The sequence below is a fragment of the Diabrotica undecimpunctata genome, chromosome 4, assembly GCF_040954645.1.
Source record: "Diabrotica undecimpunctata isolate CICGRU chromosome 4, icDiaUnde3, whole genome shotgun sequence".
Lineage (NCBI taxonomy): Eukaryota > Metazoa > Arthropoda > Insecta > Coleoptera > Chrysomelidae > Diabrotica > Diabrotica undecimpunctata.
The window spans coordinates 32,562,886-32,586,660 of record NC_092806.1 but is presented as its reverse complement, the minus strand read 5'-3'; the positions used below and the strand labels follow the sequence as shown (position 1 = coordinate 32,586,660).

At 31.4% G+C, this 23,775-nt stretch overlaps 1 protein-coding gene across 4 annotated transcripts in view; it reads right to left on the bottom strand.

The window, feature by feature from the left end:
* Window positions 1-23,775, bottom strand: part of CtBP (C-terminal binding protein) — a 168,600-nt gene that overhangs the window by 9,968 nt on the left and 134,857 nt on the right. For 2 of the 4 annotated variants that reach the window (XM_072529307.1, XM_072529306.1), the window contains exons 4-5: window positions 12,500-12,805; window positions 6,682-6,857 (exon numbers count right to left, since the gene is read on the bottom strand). In XM_072529307.1, the coding sequence (XP_072385408.1) occupies window positions 6,682-6,857; window positions 12,500-12,805 (482 nt within the window). Of the gene's footprint in view, window positions 1-6,671; window positions 6,858-12,499; window positions 12,806-23,775 lie in introns of all 4 variants that reach the window. The other 2 variants (XM_072529304.1, XM_072529305.1) reach the window with 2 other exon arrangements.

Genomic DNA, 23,775 nt, shown 5'->3' with positions numbered 1-23,775 from the left:
TGCACTCAAATCTCTACAATTCTACAGAGTGTTATTATTGCTATGAAATTAATAAAATAACTGTACCTCTTATACCATTGCGAAACTTTATATTGTAAAAACAAGAACATCAAGAGCCAAAGAAGCCAAGAAGAGCCAAAAATATACAGTGGGTTCCATTAAAAAAAATTAGGTTTGTTCCACCTTGTCAATATCCATGGTCCTGTATATTTGAGAATATTTTCAAAGTATGGTCCTATCTATGCTCACCCTTTAATCTAAATCGTTTTTTTTTTGGACTTCATTGCACTAATGTCACAGCCTGTATAACTTAAAATTTCTTATATGCTTGTCTCTACAAGATAAGCTACAGAGGAAAGGTTTTTAATGAGTTCTTCCTGTGTATGCATACTTTTTTACTCATAATCTACCATTTATAATCAATTTTCAGATATCGGTATCATCTTTTAATGACAGGCACATGTGTAGGTAAGGAAAGTGACACATGCTACCCGGGAAAGTACATTCTTGGTCGTTTTGAAGATTAGAAATTTTAAAAATTAAATACATATATGAATCTCAACTGTTATTTTAGTGTCTTACTTGTTCACAAAACCTATCCTATAAAAACAGATTCTGATCTAAACAATAAAGTTTATTTATATCTTTCCGTTTTTAGGGTATTACACTACCATTGGAGATTGTAAAATGGGGATGCTAGAGCATTATAACAATAACTAAGTAGTATTCTGTATTAAATTTTAACATGTTTTCACCACTTGCTTAATGCCAAACTTTGGATCGATTTTCTGGCATTAGTTACATCTCTCATATTTTCTTGTAAAGAAATAGTTTAAAGCTTGCTTATATATTGAATATGTGCTTGTTTCTATTATCACAATTCTTCCTTTTTTACTTGTCTGTACTTTTATTATTTTCAATGACAATATTCATATCTTCAAAAAAATTTATTTTGATCGACAATATTACAAAAATTACAAAACATCTTTTACACAATTTAGTAACATATAAAGGGAAAACAACAATTTTTCTGTTAAAACATATATTATGATTTTACAACATGTATAATGATATTCAAAACTTTCTATGCTTGCAAAACATTCATTTTTAAGACAGCAATTAGACAGGTTTTAACACTAGCATATTAACCAATTAAAAATACTACCCAATCTTTTGATATATTCATATGCAGCTTCCTCAAATATGTGAGAAAATGGCAGATTGCTGGTCAAGCTAAATAACCACATGAATCTAGCGATGAAAACAAACAAGAAGGAATATCTTACAAAATCATTCAAATATTCAAATGAACTAGACATCATTTTTTTCTGCAGTGTTTCTATTGGAGATATAGAACTGACAGAAAGAATAGAAGAGGATGAATATTTCATTTGATATAGGATACTAGAACGTAGAATAAAGTTCTTTGCTTTGACAAAATAAATTGGTACTAAAAATAAAGTGAATCAATAAACTTGTATGTGTACTAGGATTAAAAATATTGAGTTTATCAGACCCACAAACTAATTAGAGCCTAGTATTTTGTGTGTAAGAAGGAAAAAGCAGAAATATATTTTATTTAAAGAAAACTAATGATGAGATAATGAAAAACCTGTGAATAAGTTCAAAACTGTGGAGTTTTTGTTTATGAATTAAATATTGGGAGTTATCATCACATTAATTCCTAAGATAGCACAAGATCACAGTGATAGGTGGGTGTGTCGTGTCATCGCAGATTGTCATTAGTTAGAAATTATTTTCATAACAAGCTGCGACGACACGACATAGCTATCAATCAGTTTGACGGTAAGCTTATCTTGGGAATGAACATAGTACTTATAAGCAATTTATTTCTTCCTTTGCACTCGTGAAGCAACTGTTATGTAGGTAAATGTAGTTAAATTAGCATTTTATTAACAGTATACTCAAGAACGATATATTTCAAATCTAACAAGATGATGAATTTGACTCTAATTCAGGAAGTCAAAACCAGAAGTATTTAATAGTTCAAAAGTATTTTGTTTGTTGTATAATTTTGATGAGTATTTTTCAAGAAAAGTAAAAATACAATAAGCATGAAATTAAAACAGCAATAGAAATAAAACACATGTTTGATATGTTTTAAGGGTGAACTTTATTTGTTTTATCCCCACTTACTCTGGACATTAATTAATAATTTACATGTGACTCAGCCACTTTTTACGCAGATTCTATATTTATCATTTTTGTATACAGTTTTCCTATTTTCATTTGATTGGGTGAAGTTGCCTAACCAGACCAATTGTAATTTTAAATTAAGTACTATTTATTTGCAATAATTTCTTTCAATTATTATTTTTTTTTGGAGTTTTCTACTGCTGTGTTCACCAAATTTTAACTTTAAGAAAAAACGCAAACTACAAAATAAAAACACATCCGATCAAAGGTTCATCCACTTCCTTTTTAAAATGAAAATTATTTACCCATATGTATGAATGGTAAATTCAATATGAACATTCCTACAATTTTAATTATTACATTAAGAATTAGCACAATTTCCACTACGGAAATTGAAATATTAAATATAAAACATTTTTCAATTAAAATTGCTGTTTATTCCATAAAATATAATAGTTAACATAAAAATGATACATGATAAAATAGTTTCAAGATCATATAGCGTTGTATTGAGAAATATCCAGTCAGCGGTAGATAGGACTTAAATATTGAATATTTTGTAAATATCCTACTTTAATGGTGACTATACTAAAATCACAATCAAGATGGACTAGAAATAAACAAACCAAGACACGTTAAATGTTACAAGGAGCACTCTCAAATAATGATTTACAGTGTATATACATTGTATAAATCCCAAATCATAATTTACAAAGTTTATACATTGTAAATCATGATTCGGGAGTGTTTCTCGTAACATTCAAGTGTCTTGGTTTTTTTTTATTTCTCGTGCATCTTGATTGTGATTTTAGTATAGATTCGTTGTAACCAAGTTGGAGCTTTGATTAATATCTTTGGTTCAATTTTTTTTCAATTCAATTTGCATTGAATTGGATTAGATGTATTGGTGTTCATTACAGATATTTTTTGATCACATTCCACATGGTACACAATATTAGTTATACACAAGGGCCTCTACAAAATCAACAAATTGTACTCATTTTGAAATAACATTTTAATACAATGGTTAAAAAAATATTTATCTTCATGCATCTTGTCTTTAATAACTTTTAAGCAAACATTATCTGACAGGGTTCTCTATTCTGTGCAAATCTCGTTCATTTTGAAAACTTTTACCAATTTTGCTCTTTCCTCTATGACTTATAAACTCAGAGCATTTCTTCTTTTTACTAATACTAATTTTAGTTACATTAGTATACTGTTCCTGACAACCTATTTTGAAGAATTACCACATGTATTTGAAGTTTTTTAAGTAGAAGATTTTTTTAACAAACAATTTCATTACTTTTTCTACATTTTTGTTAGGATTTTCAATATCCATCACGCTATTAGGTAAATAATAGATGTACTCTTTCTATGTTTTGGCTTCCAAGGGTTAATTATTGTATATTATGAATATTTTGTTTACTTATTACTATTAACCAAACTGTAATGTTTACTTTTTTGTCTCTATGCATTTTCATTAAAAAAGGTAGTTTTGTTAATGTTAAGTACAATATAAGGAACAATTCTACCACTGGTATATTACTCCAGGCAAATAAGCAAAATTTAAGTGTTCAGGACTTCAAAATAACCAGGTATTTAATGAGTCTTCCCATTAATATATAGCTATATTAAGAAAACCTATACATATTCTGCACAAATTTCGGCGTTGTTTTTAATTACCAACAATTTAGTAAGAAAAATGCGATTTTTATGAATTTTTGCTCACTATTAAATACCTGGCTTTTACGAAATCTCGAGAAATACTGATTTTTCTGGAGTATATATGTAGATCTCACAATTGAACACCTTGTACAGCATCTTTTGCACATATGAATAAAAGAGAATAATTCTATATAGAATGACATTTTTGCTCTAACACATTAGGTATGGTACTTAACTTCGAAATTCCACAGTTCAAAGATATATATCAATGGGATATTTTATACACAATGGACGTGTCCCAAATAATATATTTACTATTCAAATATTACTACTACTTGACGTGAATTTAATGAATTGTCTAAAGTTTACAATACTTGGACAATCCCATAATTTTTAAAGCCAGCACCTTAAGCAAAGTTCCAAAGCATACTAAGCGTTTATATAATACAGTACATGAAATACTGATGTTACTATATCCGAAACATTTTAAACAGATAAAACAATAAAAGTGGTTTAATACAATATAAATAAAAATGTTAATATAGCAAAAAATTGTTTTCAATTAAATTAATTACTATTTATATTGTTGCATCTGTTCTGAAAAATATTGAACTTTAGATGTTGTGGTTATCTCATTATTTCTGACTGGCCTTTGTATTTTTTATGAAGTGTTTATTGCGAAAATACACCCGATATGTTTACATTCCGATACAAACTACATGTAATATAACAATGTAAATGAAAAATTGACTACTCATATTTACTACTTCATAAGAAGTTGCTTCAATTTCATTTTGGTCATCAGTTCTACACTATTTCTCCACAAAAACATACACAAAGGCACCTGGAGGAATGTGAACCAAATGGACTACATCTTGATAGAAAGATGGCAGCAACAAACATTTTTGACATAAAAAGTAGATGAGGAGCATGCTGCAGCTCAGACCACCCACTAGTTCAGGTATACTTCAGAAGTTGGATCAGCAGACAGGCAAAGGAGAATGAATTGAGAAAAGCAATTCTAGATCTGGCAAAACTGAAAAGACTACAAATTCAAAAGAAATTTGAAGAAGAAATAAAGAGGAAACTGACTGAATACTGAGGAACAGTAAAAGACCAGTGAGAACTAATAAGAACCACATTAACTGGAGAAAAATCAATGCTAAGAACTAAAGAAAGGAAAGATCAATGGTTTGATGATGCGACAGCAATTGAAGAATGAAATAAAGCAGATACAATATATTTGACTAGACAAACTAGGGAAAACAAATGACAAATAGCTGATAAACTGTGTAGAAAAAAAGAGAAAACATATAAACAAAGAATTAATGGACATGGAAATGAACTTTATGAGAAAATAAAAACAACTGCGTTTCAATTTACCAAACAACTGAAACACGAATAAACCAAAGACTAATCTGGGTGCAGGAATAAAAACGACGAAATAACCAGCAACACTAACGAAATTAAAGAAAACATATTTTAAAAAACTACTGACCACAAACTCTCACATTGATGATGTAGAACACACAGAACATGAACTATTGGAAGAAGCAGAAAATGAAAAGAGTGAAACAAAATTGCTAACCATAAAAGAGGTTGAGACAATCAAACTGCAGAAAAATAACAAGGCCCCTGGATGTAATTGAATATCCTTAAAACTATGTTTCAAGACAGGAGAAAGTGAAATAACAAAAAGGATACATGAGATCATACACAGAAGAGAAAGTGCCAAAAGAATAGAATAAGAATATCATCTGCTCAATCCATAAAAAGGGTGACAAGCTCCTCTGTCAAAACTATAGAGGAATATCCTTGCTGTTTTATGGATATAAATTATTTACCAGTATACTTCACCATAGACTACAACCCCTCACAGAGAAGATCACATCAGAGAATATCAGGCAGGATTTAGAGAAGGAAGACCATCATTGACCAACTATTCAGGGTTTTGCAAGTTTGGGAACATGACATTTTTCTTTGACTTTAAACAAGCATAATATTCAATAAACAGGGCACATTTACATAAAATATTACTTGAATTTGAGAACAATGTTTGACAAAGGATGGAACTGTAATAAGTTGAGGGCAAGACAGTTAGAGGAAAACTGATGAGAAGATGGAAAGACTGTGGGACAGATACTAGGCCCTATAAATGAGAATGGACAGGCCATGTATTTAGGATGGAGGAAAACAGGCTTCCAAAAACACTGTTGAAGGGGAAGAGACCTGTTGCAAGACTGAGAAAGCGATGGGAGGATGATGTGAATGAGGACGCAAGAATCACAGTTAATCATGGAGAGGACTGGCTACAGACCATAACAAATGAAGAGGTTTGCTGAAGGATGCCATCGCTCAAATTGGGATGTAGAGCTATAGGATGGAATCAGATTATTTATATCAGTAAATATTTCTTGATTCTTAACAAAGTTTACTTTGAAACGATAACAATGAATCTAGCTTTATATAATTTGATCCAAACTAGAAAAATTAGCAACATTTAGCAGCTTAGTACATTAAATATTATGTTAACAATTGTTCATGCAATTAATTCCATAAATTTATAAAATTTTTGTCAGGATAAATGTTGAAAAGTTTATACAATCTTAAAAAATATTACTAACTGACAAAAAATTATTATTTTATTTTTAAAATTTATGGAATTTCAGCTTTACATGGCATGACAAATTAGTTGAAAATTATAATAATTTCCAGAATTTAAAATAAATAGTACAAATTGACAATATTAGAAAACATTCAAGATTTCATGTAATTTTTTAAAATTAGAAATAACTACAGCATTTCAAGCACTGTATTTTTAAAATAAACATCATAGAGCGACTTACGAGTACTTACAATAGCGTGGGGCGGTACTGGTACTGGTCCCACGGGTGGCGCTGGTTGAGGGGTAGGTGGCGCTGCCGCACTTGGTGTAACTGTGTGAGGTGCTTCATGAGGTGTTGTCGAATGTGCCTGTTGAACTGGTAGGGCGCCACCCTGGTAATAACCACCATTTACACCAGCTGGTGAAACTAAAATCGAAATAAAATTATTAGGCAAACTGAAAAACAGACAATGTTATTATGGCGATGAATATCAAGCCAACTAGGCTTACAAATCCAAAGCTTGAACATCTAATACAAAAATAACAAAATAACGGGTGATATATATTTGATATAATACATTATTTCCTGGTTTTCCGGACATGTTAAGATACATATTAACTATAATAATTTAATAAGTGCTGATGATGTGCCAAAAGCTGTATTCATCCTTTCATTGCAGTATATGTTAACTATCTGTGAAATAATAGTAACACATTCTTTGACTTAAAAAATATGCATGAATATATTTTTAGTAAAGTAAAGGTAAACCATATATCTGCATTTTTCGGTCCAACAAAAAGGCTAGTAAAGATATAATATCAGTCATAACTAGACTATGTCAATTTCATAACTATTTACACAAATGAATCACAAACTCATTAAGTGTAAATGAAGATTATGGTCTTGTGATTAATAAGATCAATATTGTACATCATAATTCTACAAACACATTCATTTCCAATATACATTTATGCCAACAGCAGTTACATTTTTGCTAATTAATAGAAAGAAATCATAAAGTACAGTTCGTTTTATTTGTTCGTATATATTTTGAAGTGTTTAAAATGTGGTGTCTCAGATTAATTAAAATTCCATGGGTCGACCATAATTCAGATGAAGAGATCTTAAGAAGAGATACCCAAAAGAGCTTCTAAACATTGTTAAACAGAGAAAGGTCTCGTATCTAAACAAAGATGAAGGTCTAAGTGGACCAGGTCGGAAATAATTCGCACTCATGGTTCAGAGATTGTCTGCATTTAATGTGATATTTGTTTTGTTGTCATGGATCTTTTAAGTTAACACTTCAGTGCTTCATCAGTAGTCAACAGAGAAGTTTAATAAGGCCCATATGAAAATGAGCAATCTTATGATTCACAAAAAATACCATACAATGTACAATTGTTTGTACAACATCCCCGGTTGCGCAGTTTGATCACATGTGTATGCACCATAATATAACAGAGACTCACAACAGCAACTACAATTTTCAAGAAACAGGTCAGTTGGTAACTTCGGCAAAAAAACCTGTTATTTTCACAGATGAGTCTACATTCCATCTAACCAGTTGCCATGGCTGTCTTCATATGTATAAAGTATGAGTGAACAATGTCATATTTTTCGTCATTTAGGAAGTTATCTGATTTGGTGGTACTTCTATGATGTTTTGAGCTGGACTAAAAATTCGAAAAGATCTTCTTGGAACAGTAGTTATTCAGGTAATATGTGACATTTAAAGGTATGTCGACAATATTCTGGATTACCATGTGGTGTCTGTTGCTCCCAATTTTGATTAATGCATCATTACTCAACAATTTCTACAGAAATGAAATATTAAAAGGTATATAGTGAACAATGCTGACCCATGATCTAAACTTCTAAGATTGCAGAAAAATTTGTAATGGGAAATATGTGAATGACCCACAATCAGAAGAAATATAATGCAGAAAAATATCACTTTTTTATAGAAGATAATATTTGTGAGACATGTTTTACTTTGGCTTAAGGACGTCCTTAGCCAGAATACCTCTTAGGTCAGGTGGAAGGGTGGTTTAAGCACCCACTCATATTGAACCTAAGGGCATCATTAGTGATAAGGTATCTATCAATCACTGGTGAGTGTTCACTGTTCTAATAATACAATTTATTAACATTTCTATAAACAGTATTTTATGTGGCTTAAAAGTAATTGTTTAATTATACCTAGACCATTCTGTTTTAATTCTATATTAAATTTATAAATTTATTTATAGATCAACTACCATAATATTTGTTTTATTTTAATCTACCCCATATATACTACTACACTATTTATATACTGAAACATTACAATAAAATAACTTATAAATCAAGTAATATAATTTAAAATGTTTCCATATTATTTTTGCCTTCACCTTCCCTAAATGTTAGTAATATATGTTGCTAAAAAGTTCTGTATGCTTGATATATAATCAATTAAATCAAACAAATTATATAATACAAATAACAAAGTAGGAAGAGGTTATCACAGATTTCACCTCTCTGGAATTACAAATAATAGCAGCAACCTTTTTATCCCCCTGAGACTAAAAGCTAACAACAAATATTGAACATATATTTTGATATGAACTGAGATATGTTGATACTTAAACTTATCTTCACTGAAAAAATCCACACAATCATACTATCTAGGGAACAATTTATCTCCTTTATTAACAGATCAAATGTGGTAGTTCAAAAACTGGACACAGAACCGGGGCAGGGGTCCTTGGACAATCTGACCACACTTGAAAAAACACCACAATATTCCAGGCTAAGTATTTTTACCAATAACCTTTACTGACGAAATCATTATGGTAGGCTACAGGACAAAAAAAATATACTCTGTAACAATTTTCATAATAAATTGACATTAACAGAGAACGAAGCGTCTAATATGGGTACTGAAGCATGAAGAAATCCAAGGAAACTAACTAGCAGTCTCACTAGAAATTAACTAGAGTTACATTTGAAGGTAACAACATTCTGATGCGTCACAAACAAGGCAATTAGAAGTGAAATTCAAAAGTATCTGGAAAATAATCATAAAACCAATTCGAGAGCCCTTCAGGGGACAACCCATATGAAATAAATCCTAAAGAACATTGAGAAGAGGCTAATGAATCTTACCAGACGAGTGCTGAAGACAGTCACAGAGCTGGTGACTGGACTATATAAACTGCAAATAAATCATGGTGCAGGAAATGCGAAGTGAAGTAACCACCATACACGCTTTCACTATATGTGAAACTCATAGTTGAATGAGGTAGGTACACACAGGTCAAACAAATATTGAGCCAAGAAAAATTCAAAAGTGTCCCCATAAGAATGTTGCTAGCTTTTATCAAGAATCCACAACTTCTTAGTGGAATTTAATGTAAAAACAGAATTTGGTACAAAGGTGTCACGACCAAGTACTAGCAGCAGCAAGTAGTGTCTCCCCCTGATGTAAGAAAAAGAAGACAAAACTAAGAAAAAAAAAGAACAAATAAAATGTTTGTTTACAGAACTTTTTTGGTGATGTTATTTTTGTCCCTTCATCATTATTTTTTAACTTCCTCTGATATTTTAGATTTTTAATTTATTTAGTTAATTATAAATTATTTAGTTTAATAAAAACTCTTTATGCAACATACACTCAAAGTACAAATATTTTGTAATTATTTGTCAAAACTATTGGTTTTTGAAAAATAATTACAATAGCAAACAAAATAGTTTATATTTTTACAAATATTTACTTAATATAAAAAAATAAAATGAAAATAAAAAAAATACTATATTGACTATTTAATAAGAAAGCAAGACTACACATCAGAACACATCTCGATTCTAACAATCACAATATAAAAAAAGTGGAAGTCATTCAAATAAATAAGCATACACCTCCAAATCTCGAAAAATTCTACCCATTACTTTAAATCGAGGTTTACACTATCTACCAGCAATATCGTTAATGTAACGATCCATATTTGATTATGAACGCAAAATACTCTTTTTTGCTTAAACATACTTACACAATGATACAGAGACATGAATGTAGATGTAGCCACATGTTAATAGATAACATAATTGGCGAACAAGACTTACATGTATCAAAGAACTCTACTGGCATTAAACAGAATGAGTCCAAATAAAACAAATATAGTCAGAATATATACGGATTAGACGAGGAGGGAGACATGGATGTCCCCTCCCCAACTCATGTTTATTCTGTACTCTAAATCTATATTTAGGAAAGCATTGGATGAGGCCCTAGGTGGAATAAAAATAAACGGAACTACGATGCCGATGACAACATCCTAATAGCAAACAACGTGCCAGAGCCACAAAATGTAATAAATTCCTTAGTCCATTGTAGTGAAATCTTAGGCTTACATCTAAACTTATCCAAAAACCAAAATACTAGCCCTTTTAAAAACTAGTAATACAAACACATATCTACATGTCCAGGGACAAAAATAACAAATAGCCTCTATAACATACCTAGGAGCAAATACCGAAAGTCTATGTAACCAAAAAAAAGGTAGAAATATTATCTAGAATTGAACAATAGGAGAAGACATTTGAGAGTACGAAGACATTTTCTTCAAGATAAGATCTTAGTTCAAATAGTCTTTGAAATATATGCACATATAGGAGGATACTGTGAATTTCATGGATACATGAGATCACCAACGACGAGATTCTCCAGTACATGAGTAAATAAAAAGAATTATTGTACACCATCAAAGAAAGAAAAATACATTAGTTGAGTCGTGTCTGAAGAGGTGAAAGATACAAACTTCTTCGACTCATAATAGAGGACAAAAAATATAAAAATAACCATAAGAAGAAGCCAGAATTCATGGTTAACGGACCTAAGGAGGTAGCTTGTCTGTTGATTTACAGAAATCGTTTGTACTAGTTTCCAAATCTAAAATTGCCATTTGGAACGCTTTTAGTGTAACAACCTCGATTTAAATAGATGTCACTTTGCACACCCGGCGATGATTTTTATTACTAAATTAATACGACTAATATATACTCCGGTTTTATCGAGTCTTATCGCCTTCCTATAGGGATCAATGAACAACACAGAGCCATAAGATCCTATACAATAAGATAAATGGAGACGTGAATAATAAACGGGAGTTATTTTTAATTTTTACAGACCTGAAGTAGTTGTATTTGTAAACAGAAAAAGAAAATATGCAAACAAAGGTTTACAAAAGAAATAGTAGTCAAATAACTATATGTGGTAATAGCTAAACAAAATATGAGACAAAATATAGGTATAGAAGTCAAAAAGAAAATTCATAACCTAATAAAGGTACCAAAAATAACCATATGAGAGTAAACTAGTCTTCTTCTAATGAAGGTTGGCGAGCACTTCTTTAAACGCTTACCTATCTTTTGTAACGTGAAATATCTATTTAACACTAAGGTTAGTCTAATCTCTGATATTTCTCAGCCACGATTTCTACTTTCTTCCCAAGCCTTTTCTTCCCTCTACTCTTCCTTGCATGATGACGTCTAGCAGAGAGTACTTATCGTTTCGAAGTATGTAGCGCAGATACGATGTTTTTCTTATTTTAATTGGGTTCATCAGCTTTCTGCGCTGTCGAATTCGTCTTTGTTTGAGACTTCTGCAATCCAAGGAATTCTAATAATACGCCTATATAGCCACACTTCGAATGCCTCCAATTTTTTTACAGGTTGGGCTTTCAAATTCCAAGATTTTACCCCATATAGCAGTTGTGACCATACATTATAACATTTATAACATTCGACAAACCTCAATCTGATAACCATATGGATATCAGAACATCAGAAGACCATAATTCGAAAGTAAAATGCTACCAAGATGGGGGACCCTAGTTTACTGAAAATATTAGCATTTAAAACTTTTTTATAAATAGTTATATAGTATTTCACGATATCTGGGAATACCTTCAATAGTAAACATGACCTATTCAAGTATTGGTTTTTTATGAATATGTGAGAATATAAACTATTATGTGTTTACCCCTTAAAACATATAAAGTGCAAAATAATGTTAGTAACACTTGTATTACCTGTACCTTCAGGGTATGCTCCCGGTCCCATGAAATATTCTTTGTTGACACAATTCCTCAGACACTCTGGTATCCTGCCCATGATTGCCCTTCTAATTTCTGACGCTGCCATCTCTCTGAGTTCTGTAGCCGAAGCGTCACTGTAGAAAGCTGCATGAGGTGTGCACAGTAAATTCGGACATTCTTTTAGTGGACCTGTATACACATTGTATGGCTCATTTTCGTGTACATCTAGGGCTGCAGCTCTTATTCTACCTTGTTTTAGGGCTTGTGCTAGGGCGTCGTCGTCAACAAGACCTCCACGAGCTAAAACATACGAATTATCCAAATTAGGCAAATTAATAAAATCGAATAGTGGATTTGAAACCTTGTTTTGTCTCTAATATAGAGCAATAAAAAAAGTAATTGCCATTGTCAATATAAAGTTTAGTTAGTTGAAAACAATTTCCGGATTAGAAATCGAAATGTCAAAATAAATTAGCTCATGTAAATAAGATTTTTTTCGGGATTGTGACAAATCCAGGTATCTGATTTTTTTGTTATTTTAGGTCTATATAAAGAACACCTATACGTTTTCTGTAGAGATATCGGCGTCTTTTTAAATTATTAACAATTTAGCGTAAAAGATTTTTTTCGATTTTTTGATTACCATTAACAAGCTGAATATTTGAGGTAAAATTAGAAAACTGTATCTTGTAACAGATAAAAAAAACTTTAAAATGATAATTATTGTAAAAATCAACAGAGACATTAGTTATTACGCTAGTAATAACTAAAGTAAAGTATAAGTAAGTAAAGTAAAGTTGTGTATTGTGGTCTTTAATAAACCATCAAAATTTCAGAGCGATTTTTTTGCCATAACATTAGTCAGAAAATGTTGATAATACCAAATGAACGTACAAGAGTTAAACCATCAATATGTATAAATAAAAAGTAAAAAACAAAATTTGTTTACAATGCAAAACCCTTCTGCAAAATTACGGCTACTTTTGATTTATCTGTTTAAACAAATTACATTGTTTGTTTATTAATCATCATCAATCAGCCAATCCCGTCCACTGCTGGACATAGGCCTCCCTCAGTTCTTTCCAGTGTTCTCTACACTGAGCCGCTTGTAGCCAGTTTCCCGCTACTCTTTTTATGTCGTCGGTCCATCTAGTCGGTGGTCGTCCTCGGCTTCTTTTATAATTTCTGGGCCTCCATTCCATAATTCGTCTTGTCCATCGTCCATCTTGTGTTCTGGCTAAGTGTCCTGCCCAGTTCCACTTAAGTCTCGTGGTTCTTTCGATGACGTCTTGAACTCCTGATCTTTGCCTGATTTGTCGGTTTGTTATGTGGTCTCGGAGGCTCACATTCAGCATTGCACGTTCCATGGCTCGTTGTGTAACTCTTAGTTTATTCGCAGATTTCTGCGTGAGTGTTAAAGTCTCTGCTCCATAAGTTTGTACAGGCAAAACACATTGGTTATAAACTTTTCGCTTGAGACACATGGGAATTGAACTTTTTAGAATATGGCTTAGTTTGCCAAATGCTGCCCATGTCAGGCCTATTCGCCTCTGTATTTCATTTGTTTGATTGTCTCTGTTTATTTTGATCTCGTGTCCCAGATATTTGTAAGTGTCTGTTTGTTGTATGGTATTATTGTCGATAGTTATATTTCCACTCATTACGAGATTTGTCATAAGTTTAGTTTTCTCAAAGTTTATCTTTAATCCTGCTCTTTCAGACAGACTTTTAAGCGAATGTAGCATAGAAACCGTATCCTGTAAGTTATCTGCGATTAATACGACATCATCTGCAAACCTCAGATGATTTAATCTTTCTCCATCTATATTGATGCCCATATCTTGCCATTGGGTGTTCTTAAATATTGACTCTAGAGCTGCCGTGAACAATTTTGGTGAAATATTGTCTCCTTGTCTTACTCCTCGACCTAAGCTGAATTTTTCTGTGTCTTCGTGTAGTCGTATACTTGATGTAGCGTTCTCGTAGATGTTTTTGATTAGTGACGTGTACCTGTAATCTATTCGGCTTTGATTTAGGGCTTCCAGTACGGTTTCAAACTCTACAGTATCAAAAGCCTTCTCGTAATCGACAAATGCAAGAACCAGTGGTATGTTGTACTCGATGCATTTTTCGATTAAGATCTTTATGGTGTGCAAATGGTCATTTGTGCCATATCCTCTCCTAAAGCCTGCCTGTTCTTTGGGCTGATAGAAATCAAGTTTAGGTGTTAGTCTCTTTGTTAAGATTTTCATAAAGAGTTTATACATATGTGTCAAGAGGCTGATGGGTCTATAATTTTCTAATTTAGTAATATCACCTTTTTTGTGTAACAAGACTATCACTGCATTGTTCCAGTCTTTAGGAATCGTACCCGCATGTAAGCATTTATTAAACAATTCGCTTACTGATTTTAATAGAATTTCTCCTCCTGCTTTTATTGCCTCAATAACGAGTCCATCGTCACCAGGCGATCGATGGTTCTTCATTTCCTTTAAAGCTGATCTTACTTCTGACACAGTAATGGGTAAAAGTATTTCCGATCCCTGATTTATGAGAGTCTTTACTCGTGTCGGTAAATTTTCTTGTGATCTTTGGCTGGTATAGAGGTCTTTATAAGTTTGTTTATTAATAATCTTATTAAAACATTGTATATTTGTAACGTACTTAAAAAGTACATACGAATTAAAGAAAAATGATTAAAATCTAGTGATTCTAGTGACGAAGAATTCTTGGATGAGATAATTGAATGTAGTTTATCTAATAGGTAATACTCTTTATAATAAAATTATTTTGATTATTCATATTATTATTTGTAGATACAACTGAAAATAATACACCTGGGAATGTTGTGAGTACATGGAGCACATTTCCAAATCTAAATAACTTTTCGTTTGAAAGAAGCTCTGGTTTAGTGGCTTTTATATTAATTCTAGTCCTTAAGATTATTTCTAGATGATAATGTTTAGAACTTATTGTCAAACCAATGTGCAGAAGACGTTTTTCTTTCCCAAGGTTGCTTTAAAAATTCACCAATAAATCTTTGCAAAGAACTTACAAAAGAAGAATAATTATTAACATTCATAGGTCCCGTTTTACTCATATAATTTGGAGCGTTAGACTCATCTTTCACAGTATATAAATACGAAAGGCATAAGTACGACACAAAACTGTAAATTTTAAACGAATCAGAAGGCTTCACCTTAATTGAACCCATGGAAAAAGTTGTACTGGTTGATGAAAAGGCAATTTACTATTTTTGTTGGGAATAAGCCACAATTTTACTTTAAATTAAGTTTATTTGACGTTTTGATTTCCACTTCGGAAATCGTTCTAAAAACAGAAAACATTAATAAATTGTTTTTAATTTTATAAACATTAATAAATTTATTAATGTTTTGTATTTTGAGAACGATTTCCCAAAGTGGAAATCGAAACGTGAAATAAACTTATTTTAAAGTAAAATTGTGCATTATTCCCAACAAAAATAGTAAATTGTATCAAGATGTCACAAGAAAATAGCTTCAGAATAATATCATGAAAAGGTATTTAAATGCTGGATATTCAATATTTATGGACAAATTCGTTCACTTCTCACTTTGTCCATTAGTGTTAATCTGCAGCTTCTTTAAAACATGATTTCCATTACATTTATTCTGTTTTCCATACTTTTATTTGCCACCCACGTCCATACAGCCATACAGTAAGCAGCTTTCCAATACTGTCTTAAGGACAGCCAAAGTCCGAAAATTTTCCCGAATTTTTTAAGTTTTTTGGGTTATGATTAAAAATTATTCTCTGAAATCTTCTCTTTTCGACGATATATAACACATTATATTAGAAAATATCCACGGTTACAAAATTATTTGTTTTTTGAACATCTCTACTCAACAGTTTTGGTGACGGGTTCTGCTTGCGCGCATAAAATGCTTTGATATAGTACTACTTATATGTTTATCTAGTGACTTGTCTGTATGATTAGCCTGTGTGTTTAAAAACAAAACATTGTGAAGTTTGTTAGTTATTTGCTGATTGTTCTGTTCTAGTATGTAAGTTTTGTCACTGCAAATTGAAACTAAGTAAAAAGTCTATAGTGGGGTTAGTGAATGAATTCAAAGTCTCCTGTACAAATTGCAAAACTGAGAAGTTTTCTGCCAATTGTGAAATAGCTAGGCCTAATTCTGAAAGTGATTCCACTAATAAAATATATGATTTGAATGTCAGATCGATATAATATGGTATGAGGACCTGTAGCTGCCCGAACTCTACGTGATGTAATGAATTTACCGCCTCCTCCCAACTGTGTATTCTAGTTACGTAAAGCCCATAGCGAAGGCATGTCACAGTGTTTGTGAAGCTTCCATGATAGCTTCAACTGAACAGACAGTGAATACAAATAACAATCCCCAAAAAGAGAACTTTGTGTAGCATTAGACGGTTCGTGGCAGAAACGAGGCCACATATCGCTCCATCGGATAGTCTCTCCGACTTCTGTCAATACTGGGAAAGTTCTCGATGCTCAGTCCATGAGTATGAGTAAATACTGCTTGTGCACGTCTAGGGATAAAAACATTCACAGTGAAGACTGTGCAGCAAATTATATTGGCACAAGTGGGGGTATGGAGGTGGAGGGCGCTTTGAAAATGTTTGAGGTTTGAGCGTTCAGTTGGTCAGTCAGTGCAATGTTCGCTAGTCAGTACTTGCAAAAGCGTATGGGCACAAGGTTGTGTAAGCTCAAAGAAAAGTAAAAAAAAAGGAAAGTTAGCCGATGGAAAGTTGCTAAGCAATAAAAACAGATTATATATAAATGTTTAAAAGTATTTTAAACATTTTTAAAATAAATGGTTTTTCACCCTAACTTTACAAAAATCTACCCGGAACTAAACAATACATCTAGTTTCAAAATAAAAAAAATAGGTCTCTAAGTCCTTTGGTTACAGAAATATATGACATAATGTTAACATTGTCGTTAAACCTACAGGACGGGGACTGGCTAAACAGGAAAAATTGGAGAAAACGGTTGAGTGAAGGAATACAGTGAAAACTGTGGAAATCCTTGTATATATATATATATATATATATATATAAATGGAACTTCGGGTGCCCTTAAAGATTTGGTGTTTATTTTTGCTTGTAATTGTCGTGTTATTATCTTTCCTTTCTTTATTTTATTTATTATATCTTATATATTTGTGTATATAAGATATAATAAATATTATAATATTATAAATTATAGCTTATATACTTTACTTAAAAATAAAACATTTGTTTCCAGACTTGTCTTTTTCATGTAAATACTTATTTAGAATAAATATGAACAGCGCACCAGTGCAACATTTGGAATGTTCTTTAAAAACCGTTAGCATCGAATGTGTTAAAATCATGTTGCATCATTTTTTGGAAGATACAACCAATTTTATTTATTATAATCTATAAAAAAAATAACAAAAACCATCATCTCGAGTTAATTTTAATTCAAAAGAAATTTTTTGATTCCTATAAAACTTATTTCTTACATCGTATCCTCTTCTTTTCAGATGTGAATTTTTGATGAATCGTCCTGTAGAGCTAGTGATGCATGGTATTTACTACTTGAATTGAAAATATTTTAAACACGTTTTATTCATCATACAAAATTCTATTTAAAATAATAGTAGCTATAAAAGTAACTTAGTGCACAATAAATTATATAATCAGCTACATAATTTACATAATATTAATTTAAGCTCGAAATTAGTTTTATATGGTTTTAAACGAGTTGTTTCTTTAAACGTAATTGCGCTCCCAAGGATACAGTTATTGGGAATAACTGAATCGCATGAATGGATATGTATCATCAACAAAATATACCCATTTTTATTGGAAAACATGTTTACAGTTAAGTTGATGGTTTTTTACCCGTGCGTAATTAATACCTGGCGAGATAAACATACTTTTTATCTAGCATCATTGTCTTCCACACATTAAACTAAAGACAAACCCGCTACCGCCTGTTATTAAGTAAAGACGCATGTTATTTTTATGAATGCTTTAGACTCAGTACATTGAAAAGAGAGGTACAAAAAAGATGCTTGAGGACGCTTTCAGATTATTTTAAGTACAATTCGTGACGTGTCTGGTTTGTTTACTTGTGGCTGTCACTTTGTTGGATTTTTTGCTGTTTTTTTGTACTGTTTATGCATTTAGATTAGAAGTTATTTATATTACACAAACTGTTGTTTTCACAACTAACTTTATATTGGGAGTTTGAAATTGTATGGTAAGTGTATTTTATTATGCCATTAATTTACACACAAAGTTAACCTCATTCACACAATTAAGGAATGGTTTTGTTAAAGTTTCCACAAAAGTGAAAGAAATGACAAAAAGAAAATATTTTATTGATTTTTTTATTATGTCTGGAAAAACTCTTACGTCACAAGCACAAGAACTCGTTTTGAATTTAATCGAGTACTTTGAATTAGGAAAAAGGAATGCGGGACCGTTGGAACCGTTTTCATCTGTTCATGTGGTAGAAAAAGTACAATTTTCACATGTGCTCTATTGTAAAGCTTTAATTATGACAAGCATATATATTATTATTATTTATTTGCCAACTTTATTACATAACAAAATAATTATAATTACTTAGGAACATTTTCAAATAAAAGCCACAATTCCCTGATATTCATATTTCTGCCTCTTGGCTTCATCAGAGCGATAGAGCGAACTCTTCCGAGTAGCCACTTTCTGTTACTTGCTGTCGCGTGGAGTAAATTTCCTGCTTATTTTGTATGCTTTAAATGACGACGCACGGGTAAAGAACCATGGACTCTACTGTAGATCTATAGTAACACTGTTACAATGAAGCGAAAAACTCTGTCAGTTTTTCTTTTCGGAATCTGTTACATTTTTAATATTTATTTATATAAAAGCTTTTAAACTAGATATATGAAACAATAATATCCGTAATGTAGAATTTTGTAGTTTTTATTCTCTTGTGATGTGATGTTTTTGGCATCGTAAGATAATTACGCCAAATGATGGTAAGATAAATTTCTTATTTGTGTCTAAAAATCTGTTAACAATAAAAATAATTAATAATATATTATTTAAAGTTACTCTACAAATCAATTCAAAATATAAAAATAAGGTTTTCGTAATCTCTAGCTAAATATTACGTTGGCAGTATCTTTCACTTCAAAATATACATATTTAATTTCATTAATTAATTTTATTAATTAATAATAATTTAAATTATAAATACAATGTAAAGTGATAAAAAATTAATCTGATCTAAGTCTCGAACGTAGCCTCAATGAATTTTTTTAGGAAATGTATGGACTTAAAGTAAATAGTGGATATAATAAATAAAATAAATACAGGGAAAACAATAGTAATGGTCGTCTCACACATTCTAAATAACCAGAATGGTATCTCTATACATTGTCTTCTGCATAATAATCGTTATTGATTATGAGGTCGAAATAAGAGCTCGAATAGGAAATTGTATTTCAATGGAAGAAAACACTCCTCACAAACTTCCCCTTACCTACATCCACGTTACGTATTCGATATCGGTTCTTAAAAACTTATTATTCTGTGTTCTGTATTATTCTATTACTGTGGTAAGTGAAACCGAATTTATAAGTATGTAGTATGGACCTTTGAAATAAGTAATCTGAAAAACGCTAAAGGAAATGCAGAAGGGATTAAAGCGTGTTACAAACGACAGTACAGAGCCGATTATGATCCGATCTATACATATCTAGGAGATATTTACCGAAGCGAAAAATATGTGTATATGTGGTATAAATATTGAAGGAAAAAGTGGGGAAGCAAAAAATCCTCAAGGCTAAAAAATGTGGAAGAATAAATGCCAAACGGTATAATATAGGGCTCAATTTGTAGGAATCATGGCCAACTTTTAGTAATGGAGAGGGCACCTACAAAAAAACATAAACGCACGTTTACACGTATCCAGTACTGGCGCCAGTCTCACTGGCACGCCAGTTCCTACTTGACAAAGTCAGTCGTTTTTGTACTCTTTACAGGTACGCCAGCATCTAGAACGATGTGTTTACACGTATCTAAAACCGCTGGCGCAGGGTTAGAGGGGACGCGGACGTGGACCACCGGCATGAAAAATAGACCAGCTCTCTATTCGAGAAAAAGTTGACCGTGTCTTGAATTGACTAAGGGTTGCTACATTCTGGTCCTCCTTAACATTAAAAACACAGCTGTAAAAACTTCTAATTATTCTGCTTTTATCTCAACTTAGGAACCAAGCCGAGGTTTTTTATGATCATTTTACTGCCTTCAGGTAAAATAAGTAAAATTTGTATTTTATAAATTGAATTTTTTTCTTTGCTTCTATATTTTTTGGTTTTTCTATTACAATACTTTTGAATAAACTAATTTTAAAAATTTACTGTATAGGTACAGCTAGTTCCTAAAAAAAACTGACGACTCTTAAAGCGTATTTTGTAAAAAAGTGAGCAGTGTATTTTGAAGGATAAATACTTATTATTTACATATTGTCACTGTCACTGCCAAATCTTAAAATTTGTCAGATAACTTATTCTGTTCAACCTCAAAAATGGCTCCACATGCAAGCAATGAACTAAAAGCAAGAATTGTAACGAAATTAGAAGATGGTTGGGTAATTATTTAGTAAGCCGGAACGCCTTTAAAATGCCAAATTTTTTGTGGACTTAGCCGAAAAAGTGAAAAAAAACCTCAAATTTTAATGTTTTCATTTGCTTTAAACTAGTAAAACTGCCCAAATAATCTAAAATACAGAAAAAATAACAAAAAAAGTACTATGAATAAAAAAAATTTACATAAAAAGCAAAGAAAAGTATATATACATGTCTTAATAAAAAAAACCTAACTAAAACATATTAAATATCACTGTTTTTTACTGTTAAATTATGAAAAAATGGGTAAAATTGTTTAAATTAATCAAGATTTTTAATATATCAAAACAATATGGCAGCCATGCGCAAGAAGTTAAATTTTATGTACTTTTGACATTGTTGCCAGTTTTACCCTTTAAAAGTTCTAAAAATTTCATGAAAATTACCTTAATTAAAACAGGTAGATGCAATCTTAATAACCACGTGCAAAACGAGTACCCGTTAACCATCGTCTTATTTTATTATTAAAAATGTAAACCAATAAACCAAATCTAACCTAACACTGGTAAAAAAGGCAGTAATAAGAATAAAATGTTATAATATAATTAAAAATAAAAATTTTTATATTTCATAAGAAAACATGAAATTAAAACTAAACCAACGTAACCAAATCTAACCTAACACTGGTAAAAAAAAAGCAGTAATATAAATAAATAAAATGTTATAATATAATTAAAAATCAAAATTTTTATATTTCATAAAAAAACATGAAATTAAAACTAAACCAACGTAACCAAATCTAACCTAACGCTGGTAAAAAAGCAGTAATAAGAATAAAATTTTGTATAATTAAAAATCAAAATTTTTATTTTTCATAAGTAAACGTGATAATAAACGTAAATTAACGTAACCAAATCTAACCTGACCCTTGTAAAAAAGCTATAATTTTCAGTTAAAAGTAGGCAATAATTTATAAACTTTACGTTTTAGGCAAATTTTTATTTTTCATTAGAAAACATAATTTTGAATAACTATGGCAACACTGGTTAAAATTACCCTTCTTGGCTATAAGAAACAGTTGTCATTCCTGTCATTTCTTGTTGTTTCGTGGTAAATAATGGCGAATAATGGCGGTGGCTTTTAAAAATCGGGCATATTTTAAATGGAAATTACATAAAAAAGAACGTTTTGCACCGAATAAAAATCATTGCACAATCATTAGTAAGTGAAGCAGAATTCATTGATATAAATTTCATCTCCGTAGACATGGTTCCGGCTTATTACACTAGTACCGATGGTTGTTCACTATCTGCCGTAGCGAACCATTTTAACGTAAGTAGAACAACAGTTTTTAATATTAATAAAATATGGAAAGAAGAAGAAACTCTCGAAAGAAAGCAAGGTTCTGGAAGACCAAAAATATCTACCGCTCATGAAGATCGTAAGCTTTTGGATAGATTATAAGAGAATCCTTTTGAAGATGCGAAAACTACAAGAATTCTGTCACAGTTTCCGGGAAGAAAGACAACAACTTGGGGCAGAATTAAAGCATCGAGTCTTAGGTACCGAACTCCAGCAGAAAAACAAGCTCATATACCACAACAAGGTTCTGGAAGACCAAAAATATCTACCGCTCATGAAGATCGTAAGCTTTTGGATAGATTATAAGAGAATCCTTTTGAAGATGCGAAAACTACAAGAATTCTGTCACAGTTTCCGGGAAGAAAGACAACAACTTGGGGCAGAATTAAAGCATCGAGTCTTAGGTACCGAACTCCAGCAGAAAAACAAGCTCATATACCACAACAAAAGCAATCAAGACTTATATTTGCTTTAAACCATCAGCTACAAAATTAAGATTTTTGGGACAGGGTAATATTACAGATGAGAAATTTTTTCAATCTTCTAAAAAGGGCAAAAATAGGGTGTGTAGACCAGATAATAATAGGTTTAATCCTATATATGTTGATATATATATATCGAGCAGCTGGTCAATTTAACGCCAATGTATGGGGATGGAATTCATCTCTAGAGGAATTGGAGTGGTATGGCGTATTGATGGCAGGTTTGTTGGGCAGACTTATCTGAATATTTTAGAAAACATCATGTTTCCCAGTGTAAAACAGTTGTATTCAGAAAATAATTTTATTCTCCAATAAGATAATTCTCCTGTTCACAATGCAAATATAATAAACCAATGGCTCCAGAATAACAACATCGAAACCTTACCATGGCCCAGCTACAGTCCAGATTTAAACCCAATCGAGAATATGTGGGGGGTTATTATAAAACGGTTGTATCGGCGTAATTTTATACCTCAAAATGCTGAAGAGCTGTGGCACGGTATACAACAGGTTTAAGAGCTCTCTGAAGAAGACAATTTCATAGTCCCTTTCACGCAGATCGACCGAAGACTACAAGCTGTTATTAATGCTGATGGAGATATTACAAAACATTAATTTCATTTTTACACACCTAAATTTAGTATAGTTTTGGTCTACCAGACCCTCGCTTTCTTTCGAGAGTTTCTTGTTCCCTCCATTTTTTATTAATAGAAAAACTGTATTTCTGCTTATGTTAAAACATTTTGCTGTCTCTGATAGTGTCCAGTTATCTTTTAATTTGGTTACAATTCTTGCTTTAATGTGTTGAGTT